Source organism: Heterodontus francisci, chromosome 12, assembly GCF_036365525.1.
Source record: "Heterodontus francisci isolate sHetFra1 chromosome 12, sHetFra1.hap1, whole genome shotgun sequence".
NCBI lineage: Eukaryota > Metazoa > Chordata > Chondrichthyes > Heterodontiformes > Heterodontidae > Heterodontus > Heterodontus francisci.
In genome coordinates, this window is record NC_090382.1 from 92,660,309 (window position 1) to 92,677,959 (window position 17,651).

Below are 17,651 nucleotides of genomic sequence, written 5' to 3' on the forward strand. Positions count from 1 at the left end.
GTAAGGCTCACCGGCCTATAATCTCCTGGCTGATCCTTGCTACTCTTCTTAAACAAAGGAACAACATTGGCTATTCTCCAGTCCTCTGGGACCTCACCTGTGGCCAATGAGGATGCAAAGATTTCTGTCAAGGCCCCAGCAATTTCTTCCCTTGCTTCCCTCAGTATTCTGGGGTAGATCCCATCAGGCCCTGAGGACTTATCTACCTTAATGCTTTGCAAGACGTCCAAAACCACCTCCTTTTTGATAACGACATGACCCAGACTATCTACACTCCCTTCCCGAGACTCATCATCCACCAAGTCCTTCTCTTTGGTAAATACTGATACAAAGTACTCATTTAGTGCCTCGCCCATTTCCTCTGGCTCCAAGCATCGATTCCCTCCTCTGTCCTTAAGTGGGCCAACCCTTTCCCTGGTTACCCTCTTGCTCTTTATATACGTATAAAAAGCCTTGGGATTCTCCTTAATCCTGTTTGCCAATGACTTTTCATGACCCCTTTTAGCCCTCCTGACTCCTTGCTTAAGTTCCTTCCTACTTTCTTGATATTCCTCAAGGGCTTCGTCTGTTCCCAGCCTTCTCGCCCTTACGAATGCTTCCATTTTCTTTTTGACTAGGCTCACAATATCCCTCGTTATCCAAGTTTCTCGAAACTTACCAAACTTATCCTCCTTCCTCACAGGAACATGCTGGTCCTGGATTCTAATCAACTGACGTTTGAAAGACTCCCACATGTCAGATGTTGATTTACCCTCAAACAGCCTTCCCCAATCTAAATTCTTCAGTTCCTGCCTAAAATTGTTATAATTAGCCTTCCCCTAATTTAGCACCTTCAAGGAACACACAACAGATACCAGTTTCAGACTGGTGGTATATGAAAACTAACTTTGGAAGGTTTTCAGTTCATTAGAAACTATTATTGTAAGTTATGGTGATTTTATTGCTGATTCTGCAAGGTTATTTAAATTTTAGTAATATGACATAAAGCAAGATCAGCTTGTTTTCAATGGTGAGATGCTTTGAGAAAACTGAGCCAGATTATAAACTTGCAAAAGAAAATAAATCTCTCTTTCTTGTTGTGAGGAAGGCAATGAGTAGTTTTTCCACAAATGTCTGAATCTCACTAAAATATGGCTGTACACTTAAGATCTCAAAGCCTTTGCCCTATATGCTTGATCTGCTCAAAGTGAGGTTGTTTCCATTGGCGCTCAGGCACTAGTCGGCATATTTTAGAAGTTTTAACATTACTAGATATTGAATTTACTAAAAACTGATTAATGTACACCAATGAAAATAGTAAATCGTTCAGTAATTTTTTATAAATCATTTTTAGTGCTTTTAAAATCAGTTTGCTCACAGTTGGAGAACTACACACTTACTAATAATACTTATTTTGTGTGGTAAACTCATTTCCAGCTGTATGAGTAAAACTGTAACAGGTTACCACTCTTAAATACATCAATAAACATTTTCAATGCAAAAAAAAAACACACTTCCGCTAATCAATTCAATTCGTTTGTGGAAGATTTTAAGTTGTTTGTGTTAACATATTTTAGTATTGTGGGGCGACCTTAAGAGTGGACCACCTTAAGTGCTGTAAGTGAAGGTCACCGGAAGAATTGATGTGTTGCACATGACCAGGGAGTTGTGGGTGTGCCCCGCCAGAGTGGGATGTGTTTAGATGTGGCTCATATAGAAACTGTTTGTGTATATTTATGTTCTCGCTAAAGTATAATAAAAATCCATGTTTTCTTCAGATATGATTTGTTGTCCTGTGAATCTTACAATAGATTACACATCGAAGAACAAGTAATATTACATTTAGTGGAAACTTGAACTGTAACCTAATTTGTGCCCAAAATGGAAATCTATCCACATGATCTTTTTTGACATCTTGCCTTTATTTGGAGAAGAGTATAATTTCTATACCTAGCTAATATAAAACTTAGATTGCCAGACTGATGATGTTTTATGTTGCAGGCGGCAGAAGTTATGTTGGCCCAGTGAGCAGAACTTGAATACTCAGAATTTACACCTACAGATTGATAGCCAATCTGTTGCTCAGCTCAACCTCTTACAGAAACTGGCTCTCCTGAAGCTCACTACCCTGATGGACAAATACTCCCCCTCCAGCAAGCAAGGCTGGAACTGGTAGGCTGTTATGCTATATATATAATATTCTAGAAAGAGAAAATTGTGGGTCAGTAGCATGGCTATCATGTAATCTTGGTTCACGAAACAGTATAATTCATAAGAGAGCAACGTGAGTATGTTATTAACGTTCTCTGCATCCTGAGATTAAATGAAACTTAGTTAGTTGGTCTCTACGATTTATCACTTTTATGTCTGTTACAGCCTGACTGAAATGGAACCAAACCCAAAGAATTTAAAACGAATGTCAAAATTGCACTGAAAGTTTCAAAATGCTATTTTTTATGTAATTACTACAGAATAATGTCTCACTGAGATCAAAGCAGCACCCCATGAGGTGGCACCTCACAGACTGAGATTTTGCAGTATTAAAGGCTTATTTGAAATAACATTTGCTATCTGTTACATGAAGATTGTATTTCCATTTCATTGCATCTACTTATAGATTACTTAGTGACACCTTTTTGATCCATTCCAAATTATTTACAACTGCATTATATCTAAAAATAGAATAGTGTCAGTGTCATATGGTGTCAATACATTTTAAATTATCACAGTCTTAATAATTTTTATTTTGTGGTTCTATTTTATCATCTTGTGGTGGAGCACCTGATTACTCCATGGCACTTCAATGTTTGAATGTTTCTTAACTTTCTAAACTTCAGAACTGCTTTGGCAATACTTTTAGTCCAGAACATGAGATTATAAGGATAATAGTCTTTAAGTGCCAGTCATTAAAATTTTATTACATGCCCTCTCAAAGAGGATTCATAATGTGATGCTCCCAATTTTAAAGTACAATGGTATTAAATTTGCAGTTGTAATGATGGTACAACTGTCAGTGCTCACCATCATTGCTGTGTAAAGCTGATGGTAACTTCTGGTACACGTACAGTTGAACACAAAAATTCAGAAGTTTCTGTTGATGATGCCCTGCTCCTCCAAAGGGTGAGCTGTTGCAGGCTATGCAAATGCAATCAACACAATCAGTGAATTGATGTGAATTCAATTTTTTATGCATATTTCTCATTGCAAAAACCAATGACAATGTTGAACCTTGTTTAATTAAGTGTGACTGAGTATTGAATGGTGTACTATGTCATAATTACTGATAACCTCTCTGGCTCTGAAAAATTAATTTTATAAGTGTGGGGTTTCATTCTCAATAATTTAAAAATTCAATGATTATTAAAAATAAACTTTAAAACAAAATAAAACTTGTATTTCAGCTTCTGCCTTAATCCCATGTATATGTCCCATTGATTAAAATCTGAATTCTAATCCCTGCTTTTTACTTCCTGGTTTGCTGTCTGTGAAAATTCTTCAACCTGATTGGCTATTATTGGATGTCACAGGTGGTGCCAAATTCAAAACCACATCACAATAAAAGAAATCTAGAGCCCGCTAAATCTTTCTGGACACATTTATTGGAGATCAGCTGTGAGCGCGTCCCTTCACCCTTGACTGAAAAATCCAGACCAATATGTTTGATATTCTGTTCATTCCTAAAATTGTCACAAGCTGTTGTATTTCAAGTCACATTAACTGTTGAATTCCTGATTCTGTAGGACAGTTCCCAAGTTTATCAGGAAGATAAAAGCACCTGATTACAAGGACCGAGTGGTGTTTGGAGTTCCATTGCTGCTTAACATGCAGCATACAGGACATCCTTTACCAAAGAGTATCCTGCAGGCCATGCATTTTCTCAGGAGCCATTGCCTGGATCAGGTTGGTGTAGTTCTTAGTGTTGTTTTTGATGTATGTTTGTTCTTAACACAAGGTAGGGATGTCCAGTTCCTTTTTGCCAGCCAATGTTTTTATCAATTACATCCTGGTCACATGTAGAATTGACCAGATTGTGTCTTTACCCTAACCTTCGAAGTACTTCCTCCAAATGTGTGAATTACTCCATTTCCTATACCAATCAATCCTATAAAGCCTCTGAGTGAAATTGGCAATTTAGTGCCAATTTGTGGCCAGTGTTATTTTCTTGATCTAGTAGCTCACAAACACAAAACATGAATGTCCCAGTATTTAAAAAGGGAGGAGAGAGAAAGCAGGGAATTATAGACCAGTCAGCCTGACATCAGTAATGGGGAAAATTCTAGAGTTCATTATCAATGATTTTATAGCAGATCACTTAGAGAACAGTGGTAGAATCGGGCACAGTCAGCGTGGATTTACGAAAGGGAAATCATGCTTGACAAATCTACTAGAATTCTTCAAGGATGTAACTCGTAGAGTTGATGAGGGGTAGCCGGTGGATGTGGTTTATCTGCACTTCCAGAAGGCTTTTGACAAAGTCCCACATAAGAGATTAGCATGTAAAATTAAAGCACATGGGATTGGGGGTAATGTATTGCGATGGATAGAAAATTGGTTGGCGGACAGGAAACAAAGAGTAGGGATAAATGGGTCTTTTTTCAAATGGCCAGCAGTGACTAGTGGGGTACTGCAGGGATCGGTGCTAGTACCCCAGCTATTCACAATATATATTAATGATTTAGATGAGGGAACTAAATGTAATATCTCCAAATTTGCAGATGACACAGAACTGGGTGGGAGGGTGAGTTGTGAGGAGGATGCAGAGAGGCTTCAGGGTGATTTGGACAAGTTGGGTGAGTGGGCTAATGCATGGCAGATGCAGTATAATGTGGATAAATGTGAGGTTATCCACTTTGGTAGCAAAAACAGGAAGGCAGATTATTATCTGAACGGCTATAAACTGAGAGAGGGGAATATGCAGCGAGACCTGGGTGTTCTCGTACACGATTCGCTGAAGGTAAGCATGCAGGTGCAACAGGCGGTAAAAAAGGCAAATGGTATGTTGGCTTTCATAGTGAGAGTATTAGAGTACAGGAGCAGGGATATCTTGCAATTATACAGGGCCTTGGTGAGGCCACACCTGGAATACTGTGTGCAGTTTTGGTCTCCTTATCTGAGGATGGATGTTCTTGCTATAGATGGAGTGCCAAAGGTTTACCAGACTGATTCCTGGGATGGTGTGACTGACGTATGAGGAGAGATTGAGTTGGTTAGGATTATATTTGCTGGAGTTCAGAAGAATGAGTGGGGATCTCATAGAAACCTATAAAATTCATACAGTACTTGACAGGGTAGCTACAGGAAGGATGTTCCCGATGGTGGAGGAGTCCAGAACCAGGGGTCATAGTATAAGGATACGGGAACAACCTTTCAGGACGGAGATCAGGAGAAATTTCTTCACCCAGAGAGTGGTGAGCCTGTGGAATTCGCTACCACAGAAAGCAGTTGAGGCCAAAACATTGTATGTTTTCAAGAAGGAGTTAGATATAGCTCTTGGGTCTAAAGGGATCAAAGGGTATGGGGTGAAAGCGGGAACAGGCTACTGAGTTGGATGATCAGCCATGATCATAATGAATGGCGGAGCAGGCTTGAAGGGCTGAATGGCCTACTCCTGCTCCTATTTTCTATGTTTCTATGTTCCAGGTTTGGGATTCCTTATAATCTGTAGCAAGAGGAGGCTTTCATCTCTTGTGTGTTCTGGAATCAAACTCTGGATATGAGAGAGGACTGGTGGAGGTCATTTTAATTTGCAGCAGTGTAAAACCGTTGACAGTGAATCAACAACCCATTTTACATCTCTCCCAGAGAACATAAGAATGTCAGAAACAGGAGCAGGAGTAGGCCATTTGGCGCCTTGAGTATGCACCACATTTCAATAAGATCATGGACGATCTGATCATGGCTTCACTCCATTTTCCAGCCCGCCGCCCCATAACCCTTGACTCCCTTGTAGATCAAAAATTTGTCTACCTCAGCCTTGAATATATTCTATGACCCAGTCTCCACTGCTCTCTGGGGTAAAGAATTCCAAAGATTAATTACCCTCAGAAGAAATTCCTCTTTATTTCCATCTTAAATAGGAGACCCCTTATTTGGAAACAGTGCCTCCTAGTTCTAAATTGCCCAGTGACTGATAACATTCTTTACCTTGTCAAGCCCCCTCAGAATCTTGTATTTCAATAAGATCACCTCTCATTCTTCTAAACTCCAATGAGTATAGGCCCAACCTGCTCAACCTTTCCTCATAAGACAACCCCTTCATCCCAGGAATCAACCTAGTGAACCTCTCTGAACTGCCACCAATGCCAGTTTATCCCTCCTTAAATAAGGAGACCAAAGTTGTACTCCATCCTCCTTGCAATAAAGGCCAACACTCCATTTGCCTTCCTAATTACTTGCTGTACCTGCATGCTAACTTTTGTAATTCATGAACAAGGAAACCTAGATACCTCTGTACCGTAGCATTCTGCAGTGTCTCTCCATTTAGATAATAACTTACTTTTCTATTCTTTCTACCAAAGTGGATAACCTCACATTTTCCCACATCATACTCCATCTGCCAAATTTTTGCTCACTTACTTAACCTATCTTTATCACTTTACAAACTCTGTCTTCTTCACAACTTGCTTTCCCACCTATCTTTGTATCATCAGCAAATTTGGCTACAATACACAGGATCCCTTCATCCAACTCCTGAAGATGGATTGTAAATAGTTGAGACCCCAGCACTGATCCCTGTGACATTCTACTGGTTACAGTTTGCCAACCTGAAAATGACCCTGTTATCCCTACTCTCTGTTTCCTATTTGTTAGCATAGATATATAGGATTGGCTAATATATTACCCCCAATACCATGAGCTCTTACTTGTGCAGTAACCTTTTATGTGGCATCTTATTGAATGCCTTTTGGAAATCCAAATGCACTACATCTACTAGTTCCCCTTTATCCACCCTGCATGTTACATCCTCAAAGAATGCTAATAATTTTGTCAAACATGATTTCCCTGTCATACAATCAAGCAGAGTCGGCATGATTTTATTATGATTTTCTAAATGTCCTGCTACTACTTGCTTAATGATGGACTGCAGCATTTCCCCCAAGACAGTTATTAGGCTAACTGGCCTATAGTTTTCTGCTTTCTGCCTTTCTCCTTTCTTGAACAGAGGTGTTACATTTGTGGTTTTCCAATCTGCTGGGACCTTTGTAGAATCTAGGAAATTTTGGAAGATTACAACCAATACATCCACTATCTCTGCAGTCACTTCTCTTAAGATCCTAGAATGCAGGCCATCATGTCCAGGGCACTTGTCAGATCTTATTTCCATTGACATTATTCCCCCACCCACCCCCGCCCCCCCGGCCCCAGTGTTTATTAATAATGCAATGTAAAAATTATGTAAAGCACTTTAGGTTTATATATGATTTTCTATATAAATTTAAGAATGACCACTGACTATGCCTCTTCAACTTTGGTGTTGTTCCATCTGCACTTGAAGGTTGAACTGAAGCATCAAATTTGAAATGTTTAGATCCAGGTCGACTTTGATCTTTCAGCCAATTACTGATGATAAAGCTGATCATATACTTGTCAAAAAGGTTTGTTTGCTTTTAATACTATGATGTTTAATTTTCTTTTTTGTATTATTCATCACTCATTAGGTTGGATTATTCAGAAAGTCTGGAGTGAAATCAAGGATCCAGGCATTACGAGAAATGAATGAGGCCTGTCCAGATGGTGTCAGCTATGAAGGCCAATCTGCATTTGATGTAGCAGACATGATGAAGCAGTATTTCCGTGATCTACCAGAACCCTTGTTCACCACAAAGCTCTGCGAATCATTCCTTCATATATATCAGTGTAAGTGCCACTCACATTAGAGTCACCAATTCCTGTTTACAGTCTGTTTTTAAGAAGTGATTCTGATAGCAAGATGTTGTTTCTTCCAACACAACTGAAGTCCCTCCCATTAAAATTTGCACATTCCTATTGAGCCAGATGTGAAGTTCAGGCTATTTTGTTCTATACACAGGGCTGAATTTTCACCACGGAGGTGGGAGACAGGAATCGGGTTTGTTTTCAGGCCTGAAACCCACCTCTGGTGGGAAACTGGTTAAAGTTCAGATTTTCCTGAAGGTGAGACATTTTAATTGGTATAGAGATGGGTTTCCTGTTCACTTTGAGCCAATGGGGTGGGGGGGAGGGGGGAGTGACGGGAACAGAGGCAGGCCAGATCAGGTGTGGGATTCATTTAGACTCCCACAGCAGCCATCGCTGAGGCTGCTGGTTGAAGTGAGGGAGGGGTCTGCAGTTTGTGGTAAGGCCTTCCACTGCACCAGAAAGAAGTAAGATGCCACAAGGGAGCTGGAGGCCTGGCACCCAGGGCAAGGCAACCCCTCACTTCATCGATACCAACATGGATCTAATGCAGGAAGCTGTGAGGGAGGGGAGAGAGGTCCTCTTCCCAAAGGATGGCAGGAGGAGGCCAGCTTGTCATGCAGCAGGGACACTTCTCTGTTCAGTGTCATCTCCCTCCCCCCCTCCTCTCTTTCTGTACCTGGGGAAATACAGCAATGGAAGCAAAACCCAATGCCCTCTTCCTGCAAGGTGTGTTTGTCCTTTAATGAATGTGCTGTCCAGCTTTGGCAAAGAGAATCAGTGACCAGTGAGATACAATGGTGTGCAGCTGTTTTTGAGATGCCGCCAATTTTTGCAGCTGATTCTTAGAAGGAGCCAGAAGTGAAAAAGTTCAAGGCTACAGTGACTTTGATGGCCAGTGTTAGGGCATGGTGACCAGTGATGCAAGGTCTTTGCCCACAAGGGCAGAAGATCTCAGAGTCGAAAGAGTCACAGTCTCCCCTGGCACTGGTTCTTGGTCATTGCCAGCTAACTTCATCTTCAGCAGTAGATCCTGTGTTAAGAGTTTGGCCTTGGTTGCCTTCCTGTTCCTCTTTCCTCTCCTGTGCCTGCCTGATGCTCAGGGTTCTGCTCTTTCTGCAGAGGGTGTTGCCCTCATTGCCACTGGACCCAAAATCTAACATTTGAGCCCCATTTCCAGCTGGAGCCTTCCTTCTGGGCAGGTGGCTGCACAATTTTCATTGGCAGCCTTGTCGCCTGCTCTTCTGCCCCTGCAATGCTGGGGTGGTGCCAATCCCATTCAACTCCTGGGTTATGAGTCCCCACTCTCCCTGCCACCTGCACAATGTCAAGAACACCCTTTTACTAAGTGCTGAGTCCCCCTTTGCCTTGCTGACACTGTTATGGGGCCAGGGTGATGCCCTGGGGTAGCCATGACTGGCTCCCCACTCTTTACCCGCCTTCCTTCAGATTTCTTATCGAAAAACATATGACTGAGTACAAGACTGATTGATTTAAAAAAAAAAAATTTAAAGTCATGCTTTGACAAGCTTGTAACGAGCTTTTAAACAGTTTTAATTGGCCTCAATTGGGAGGAGAGTGGGATTCCTGCCCTCTGTCCTCCCTGATGATTTATTGCCATGCTGGGAACAGCATCTTGAAATTGACGTGCTGCCTGGCACAAGTATTCATGGCCCCTTCTCACCATCTCTGCCGTTCTTTCCCCCCCCACCCACCCACCTGTTCCCGACTTTGGGGGCGACCCAAAACCAGCCCATGATTTCTACTATGGACTGGATTTGAACGGCCAGATCTCACTTCATTTGTGAATAAAGCTAGTGAAATGGAATAATGCAATCTGTCTTAACCCTTGGCTTCTTTACCAAAAGGTAGTTATCATTTTTTTTAATGTGTCCCAAATGGCTGTTTTTATGAGAGCAGATGGAGAGATGCAGATTCTTGATTCCCTATTCTGCAGGACTTTTGGGTTATCAATTGCATGACCAGTGTTAAAGATTTTGTTTAACATAGGAACAGGAGTAGGCCATTAAGCCTACTCTGCCCTTCTATAAGACCACATGTAATTGGTACCTCAGCTCCATCTAGCTGCCTCTTCTCCATATCCCTTAATACCTTGTAGTTAGTGATCAACATGCCAGAAGGGAATCTTTAACTCTGTGAGCTAGGCATCTTTGGAGAGAGGTATACAATTATTATGTAGACTATTTTACAACACATTTCTTTCATTTAATAAGCTAGTTGTGTGCTTTCTCACCTAAAAGACTATAAAAGAGATTACTATGTACATTGTAGTTGAATATTTGGTGGTTTAAGGAGGTTACTTGTACTTTTTGTAAAAAGACTAGGTAGGCATACAAGATCACCAAAAAGAAAGGGGATTATTTTTACACAGGTTGTAGAATATAGAATATTCTACCAAAAACAGTGGTGGAAACAGAAGTCATAACATCTTTTGAAAGAAAAATGGATGAATATATGGAACAAAATAGAGCTACAAGCGTGATCCCTTTTTCCAGAGAGCCAGCTCGGGTGTGATGGGGCTGAATGGCCTCCTTCTCTGCTGCAAAATTCTATAAATGTTTTGCTCAGTGGGTGTTTTGTAAAGTTGATTTAATCTACCTGTATACCTGTGTGCAAGAAATGGCTGTTTGTTTATTATCTTTATCAATCCTACTTTGACTTGTTTCTCTCTCCTTTTCTACAGTTCTGCCAACAGACCAGCAACTTCCTGCGGTGCAGTCAGCCATTCTGCTCCTTCCAGATGAAAATCGTGAAGCTCTGCAGACTCTCCTCTTCTTTCTCTGTGATGTCGTGGCTTGTGTCAATGAGAATCAAATGACGCCAACTAACCTTGCAGTCTGCCTGGCTCCATCCCTCTTCCATCTCAATACCCTAAGAAGGGAAAGCACTACCTCAAGGTAGGTTTTAGGCTTTGTATAAATGGGAACTTTAACTCCTCGCAGGTCAGGGAAACACTAGTGAAAGCTTTGGAAATAAGAGAAGTTTCTGCACCTGTGCATGTATGAAAGATGCATAATGCATAACAGAAGAACATGGATTTTCTCTTTGTAGACAATTGACTGATTAATTACCGTTTAAGGGGCAGCAATGGCAAGGGCCTGCTACCTAGTCACCTTTTTAGGTTAGGATAGTTCGGTACTGTAAAATCAGAAAGGATGTGGATGGGCAGGCAGAATGGGAACAATTGTAAAATACAATATCAGTCTTTACTATATCACATCTCTTTAATTTCAAAAATATTTATCTCCCAATTAAATCATTGCATAAGCTCAGGAGTACTACATTATTCGGTTGGCCCAAGATTACAGCAACTAACTGGATTGTACAATGGGCTGTGGTTCATGCAATGACACAGCAGGCCTGGTTGAGTCCCAATTTGTAATACACGTTGAATGCAGTCACCCTTAAGAGGGAATGTTAGTTTATCTCCTGTGGAGAGGGGCAGCTTTGAACTTATAATTACAGATAAAGCTGCTCTTTTATTTCTCAAGCTTGGGTTTTAAACCTTCAAAGTGAAGTCATCCAGAAACCCAGGCTGCAGACTAGCTGCTTATCGTCTCCTGATAGCTATGGTTCTATGCTAGGGTACAGGAATGTTGCCAGATAGTGTCCCTGGAATAAATGTTACATGCAGCTTGTGCTCAATGAATAACAGTAGCCAACTAGATAGCGATTTAGATAGTTATTTTTTTTGTTCTCATTTGCCTAGGGTGAGCCAGAGGAAGTACAGTCTGGGGAAACCTGACCAGAGGGACCTGAGTGAAAACCTCGCTGCCACACAGGGACTGGCCCACATGATTGCAGAGTGTGCAAATCTCTTCCTGGTAATAGCCTTCTGTAGACTGTTACCCTTTTGCTAACCAGTACTGATTTGTAAACTTAATTCTCAATTCAATTACTGTTTACCATTTCCTCAGAAATGTTTATGAATTGTATATGTTTCATTCATAAAACAAAGTTGTGATTTTTTAAAATTTCAAAACAATTAAGCTGAAGCAAAAATCTAGTTCAATACAAATAAAGGTTCAGTCAATGCAGAGCAAAAATCTTGTTACAAGAAATTGCTCTTACAAGCTACAAGGAATCTGCTTCCTTGGCCTGATAAAAGCTCCTATCTAATCACTGGAGCATGAACTCTAAGCAAATAACATCATTTTTTTTTTCCTCCTCTTGTATTGCTGTGCAATGATAGACTTAATTAAGCCATGGATGAATCTCTATGGTGTGAGAGTCATTGTATATGGAGGTGCTTTCTTTCTGGATCCATATATGGCAGGAAATGAACTAGTTCTGGAATTTTTCAACTAGCCTTGCCTGTGCCCTTTTCAATGCATGCCAAGGTGAATGCATTGCCCAATTTTCTAAACGTACCTGTACATATTTAGAAATGGATACAGAGGAAAGTCAGAGTAATTTGATTAAATTACTTATCTTTCCCCGTTGATCTTTTCCTTTTCCTGTCATTGAGCATTTATCTTTAATGAAGTAATTTAGGTAATGACAATTACTGGTATTTTCTTTCTTCCAGATTCCTGAGCAATGGGCAGAGCAATGCCGGAGCTTGTCCATCAACCATGACTTTCCTTCTGACTGCGATGATCTGAACAACTCTGTGTGGTATTTTAATGTCAAGGCTGCACTACACAGCTCCTTACAGAGCCTGCTGAAGGAGGCGAAAGAGAAATTTAAAGGCTGGATCAGCTGCTCCAGTGTAGAACATGCAGAAATCGCATACAAAAAGGTAACCAATGACAACAACAACTTGAGTCTATCGATATCGTACCTTTTTGACTGAAACACACAAAATTCTTAAGGGTGAATGCTGGAGAGATTATCTGCTGGCTGGAGAGTCTACAACTAGGGATCATAGTCTCAGAATAAGGGGTCAGCCATTCAGGACAGAGACGAGGAGAAATCTCTTCATTCAAAGGGTTATGATCCTTTGGAATTCTCTGCCTCAGGAAGCTGTGCATGCTCAGTTTTTGAGTACATTTAAGTTGTGGATTGATAGAGTTTTGGATAATAAGGGAATCCAGGGATATGGGGATAGTGTAGGAAGGTAGAATTCAGCCATGGTCTTGTTGAATGGCAAAGTAGCCTAGATGGGCTGAATGGCCTATGCCTGCTGCTATATTTTTTTGCTAATGTAAATGTCATAAAGCACTTCAGAGTTGTAATCAGAAAATAGATGCTGAGTCAAAAAAGATCTTTGAGTGAGGTGACCAAAAGTTTGGTCAATGTGGTGGGTATGAAAGATGGCCTTATGGGATGAGAATAAGCTAGTGAGTTTTGCGTTGGGATTCCAGAATGTATGGCTAAAGGTACAGGTGCCAAATGTGAGGCGAGACAGATAAATGCACAAGGCCAGAGTCAAAGGAATAGAAATTTTTAGAAGGGGGCAGTTGTATGACTGGGGGAGGTTATCCAGATGGGAGAGGCACGACCATAAGTAGGAAAAGATATAAGAGACAGCATGATGAGCTTTGATGTTGCAGATAGCAGTGTTACACAACAAATATTTCCATTTGTGAGGTGACTATAAGCCACTTGTGAATTAATTGTGGCGTTATCCAGTCAGTCTCACTTGTTAAGGCAATTGCTGTTTGTCACATCTTTGCAATAACCTGGGATGGGTTGCTTAATTCTCCTACAACAGCACTGCAAAATAATTGTCTTTGATTATTCCCTCACTTGAACAGTGACACATTGGATCAATAATTTCACAAGTCCTTTGTTAGCACTACTTTTAAGCATCATTAGTCCGGTTTTCATTTTGGTGAAACTGTTTTCATTAAAATGTCAATTATTGGTCTTTGCCATCTGGCAACTGTGTTTGATATGATGATGTATGAGTGCACAAACAGGCTAATTCTGATAACTTCTACTGTGAAATGTTTAATACTTTAATTCATGCCAGGTAAAAAGATACTTGGTACTTTTGCCTTTAGTTGGAAAACATAATTTTGGCATCTGTGCCTATTTCCGTTCTTTCCTTTTAGCTTTTATAAAAATACACATTGAATGAAATTTTATCCTGCTCAAGCCAACCGTGAATAATCCCAGGTCAGCAGTTAAAGCTAACTGTTCTGACAATACAATGTTGGCTGAAACTAACTTCTGCTGCATCCATACTTCACTAGTATACCATTCAAATCCTTGTGGTCTCGTGGAATAAGCTGATAATTTATACTGAATGATAGCCAGTTTTATGCCAGGATTTGGCTAAGAATGCCTCTGGTTCATTTCACTTGGGAGTTTTGACGCCACAGACTTATCCGATCAGTCTTGAATGGATTCAGTCCCAGGTCATGGAAGTATCTGACTGTGGGGGGCTGAGCTCAATGTTGTCTTCATCTGACAAATATACATTTGCACTTTCAATTAATATATAAAGATTGGGAACAGGCAATCAGTCGGAGATTCCTTTTTCTAATCTTGGGATGATGTGACCGTATATTTCTACTTGGATTACGGTTTTAAAAAAAAACTAATGGCGAACTGACTGGAAATTGTTAGACAGGTGGGAGTTGTTGGGAGGTTTCTCCCCTTTTCACCTCTCAACTGAGCGAAGACAGTGTTTTCTTAAAAAAAAATTTATTCTGAGTATTTTAATGGTCAATGAACAGACAAATGACAGGTTTTCTTGTAAGTTTAAAAGGAAGATAAATGTTTTATACAACACCCAAAAATGTACACAACTTCACCCAGTCTCGCATGCGCGTGCAGGCACACACGCACCTACACACACAATAGAGATTAAAAGATAAAATGCATTTAGCTCTCTGATGGTTTAAAAGTGCCTTCTGTTTAACTTGTGTGTCCCCGGGGTGAGGATTTGAAATGGTGCAGGTCTGTATTCTTTACTCTCGCTCATTGAAAGATTTGGGAAGTTTGGGAAGACTGATGCACTACTGCAGACTGCTTTTGTTATATCCTAGCCAAAGGTCACTGGCAAAATCCTGGTATAATTTCTCAGGTAGGGAGTTCAAGGCCAAACTCCAATCGCTGTCTATATGTCATTCAAAGATGGTGTTTTTAGGCAGGGTCCTGTCTCTTTAGCATAAATGAATCTCTCCTCCTCCTCCTTCTGGCTTTGTCTGCACAGTATGTCTCTTAAAACTCCTTATCAGAAACCTAGTTTCTCTCCCAATGTTTCCATAAATGGTGTCTCATGGTAAGGCCATTGTTAGACAATGGTGTCTGGGTGTCGCTCATTTTCATTCCATCCTTAACATCCATACTCTTTGAGTTTGAAGTCACTGAGTGGAATTTCAAGCTCTCCCCGTGGCAGTTTTGGGGGCGGGGAGAGCATAAAATTGGGTGGAGGGAGCCTGCCACCATCCCGCCTCTGTCAAAGTTTAGTCCAGGCAGGAAGGCTTGTGAACGGCCTCCTCCCCCCACCGCCAATTGAGGCCCTTAACTAGGTACTTAATCCCTAATTAAGGGCCTCTTCCCACTGCAGCCATGATAACCCATGTGGCCGGCGGACCTGTCACATACTGGAAGCATTGCATGCTTCCCGGCTGCGGGGGCTGGGAGGTTGTCCCTCGTTCAAAGGCATTTAGTGCCTGAATGAGGGACCTGGCATCGACCCCCACCCCACAAGACCCCTCCCGCCCTGAACTACCTTAAGCCTGGTTGCAGCAGCACTCCTCATTGTTTGGTCACTGCAGCTACAACAGCAGCCACCAGCCTCTGATTGGCGGTCAGCTCTGCAAGGCCAGGACTTATGGTGACAGGGTCCTAAATCCTATGGAAGGCCCACTACTGTCAACTGCGTGACTGGCACTAAATTCGGCAGATATTCCTTACAAGAGGCGATAAGGGGATCGCTGCCTCGCTTTCCCCCGACATCGAGACCCCCGTCACCAGCATTAAATTCCACCCACCAAATCTGCAATGCCATTGTTAACCCAATTTATTGGCGAGAAGTAGCCATTAACGCAATGAGTCGTTTACATTTTAATGCCTTCTCCAAGGCTTGTCAATATGAAGATTGGCTCAGAGTTCTTGCAGTTTCCATGTGTACTAGCAGTAAAGGATAGTGTTACCTGACCCCTCAACTCCATTTTGTTTTGTAGGAAAAGTGTCATTTTGGGTTTGTATCATAAGTTCATTTTATAGTTCATAATTTCTCCTTGCAAGAGCGCAACAAGATCATGAAACTTCCTTTCTTGATCAGAGTCAAAAACCTTACCTCTGAGCCATACATCAGCATGACAGATTTAATGTTGTTTGACATTGATGGACTTCAAGTTAGAATGTTACTGTCTGAGGCGAGGAGGAAGTGCGGAAGGAACGAACAAAACTGCCTGTTGGAATCTTTTGCGTGTGTGTGTGTGTTTTTATAGCCAGTCAATACGATCATGGCTGATCATCCAAACTCAGTACCCTGTTCGAGCTTTCTCTGTGTCTTCCTTGATCCCTTTTGACATAAGCGGCGATCATTTTAGAGCTAAAGACACGCTTTAGTAGTACATTGATACTTTCATTGATCTATATTTTCAGGTTGATGACATTCATCCCTTGCGGCTGTGGAAAGTATCCACTGAGGTGGAAAAGCCACCAGAGAAGATCCTGAAGCATTTGCTTAGGAAACATCACCTTTGGGAAAAAGACCTCCTTCAGTCAAAGGTCATTGAAACTCTGGATGATGAGACTGAGATATATCATTACACCACCAGTAGTACATTCCCACACCCAGCCAGAGATTATACAGTTTTGAGGTAAGCAACAAGGGTTGAATCGCAAAATGTAAAACTTGCACTGACCTTGTTGTAAAAATATACATTTTAGTAGTTTCCTGAAAGAGAAAATCCTTTTCCCAGACTTCAGAACTGCAGGCACTGCTGTCACAGAAAACCTGATTTGCAAAATTGTTCACTACACAAGCGACCATGTTCTGCCTGTTTTTTCACCTTCCCTTGATTTCTATTTTGCTCTGCTGTTATCTGTATTAAGTGATGGTTCAGTCACAGGCAACTGGATTGAAGGAGACGACTCCATAAAATATGAACAATTGGTTATTAACAGCACAAAAAAATCTGCAGAATTTGCCATGCCATTACAATGGAGCAGCCTACAGTCTTCTCATAGACCACTGCACCCTGCAACAGCCCTCAGTCAGGAGGTGATAGCTAAGTCTGTATTGGAACATCTGAGTAAAAGGGAGAGTGTTGCAGGTCATGGCACCATCTGGATTCCACAACTAGGACAAGATGTAAAACATTTTACCATATATTTTGAATTGATATACAATGCTGAGGTGCTGCCATTTTAGGGGAAAATGGCTCCAGATATTACACAGTACTTGCTGTGATGTACTTAACAACAACTTGTACTTTTATTCGGTGAAAGAGGCGTTATTAACATCCCAAGGTGCTGCACAGGAACATTATTAAACAAAATTTGACATTGAGCAACAAAAGCTTAGTAAAAGAGGTAAATGGAAAAGTCCTGGGGAAAATTGATGTACAGAGAGATTTGGGTGTTCAGGTCCATTGTTCCCTGAAGGTGGCAACGGAGGTCAATAGAGTGGTCAAGAAGGCATACGGCATGCATGCTTTCCTTCATCAGACGGGGTATTGAGTACAAGGGTTGGCAGGTCATGTTACAGTTGTATAAGACTTTAGTTCGGCCACATTTGGAATACTGTGTGCAGTTCTGGTCGCCACATTACCAAAAGGATGTAGATGCTTTGGAGAGGGTGCAGAGGAGGTTCACCAGGATGTTGCCTGGTATGGAGGGCGCTAGCTATGAAGAGAGGTTGAGTAGAT

The 17,651-nt window shown here is 41.2% G+C and overlaps 1 protein-coding gene across 6 annotated transcripts in view; it reads left to right on the plus strand.

Moving 5' to 3' along the window:
- si:dkeyp-23e4.3 (rho GTPase-activating protein 7) overlaps nucleotides 1-17,651 on the plus strand; it is a 190,296-nt gene that overhangs the window by 165,613 nt on the left and 7,032 nt on the right. For all 6 annotated transcript variants that reach the window (XM_068043859.1, XM_068043864.1, XM_068043860.1 and 3 more), the window contains 7 exons: nucleotides 1,981-2,151; nucleotides 3,720-3,879; nucleotides 7,638-7,836; nucleotides 10,559-10,772; nucleotides 11,585-11,699; nucleotides 12,404-12,616; nucleotides 16,384-16,601. In XM_068043859.1, coding sequence (XP_067899960.1) covers nucleotides 1,981-2,151; nucleotides 3,720-3,879; nucleotides 7,638-7,836; nucleotides 10,559-10,772; nucleotides 11,585-11,699; nucleotides 12,404-12,616; nucleotides 16,384-16,601 — 1,290 coding nt within the window. The remainder of the gene's footprint in view (nucleotides 1-1,980; nucleotides 2,152-3,719; nucleotides 3,880-7,637; nucleotides 7,837-10,558; nucleotides 10,773-11,584; nucleotides 11,700-12,403; nucleotides 12,617-16,383; nucleotides 16,602-17,651) is intronic.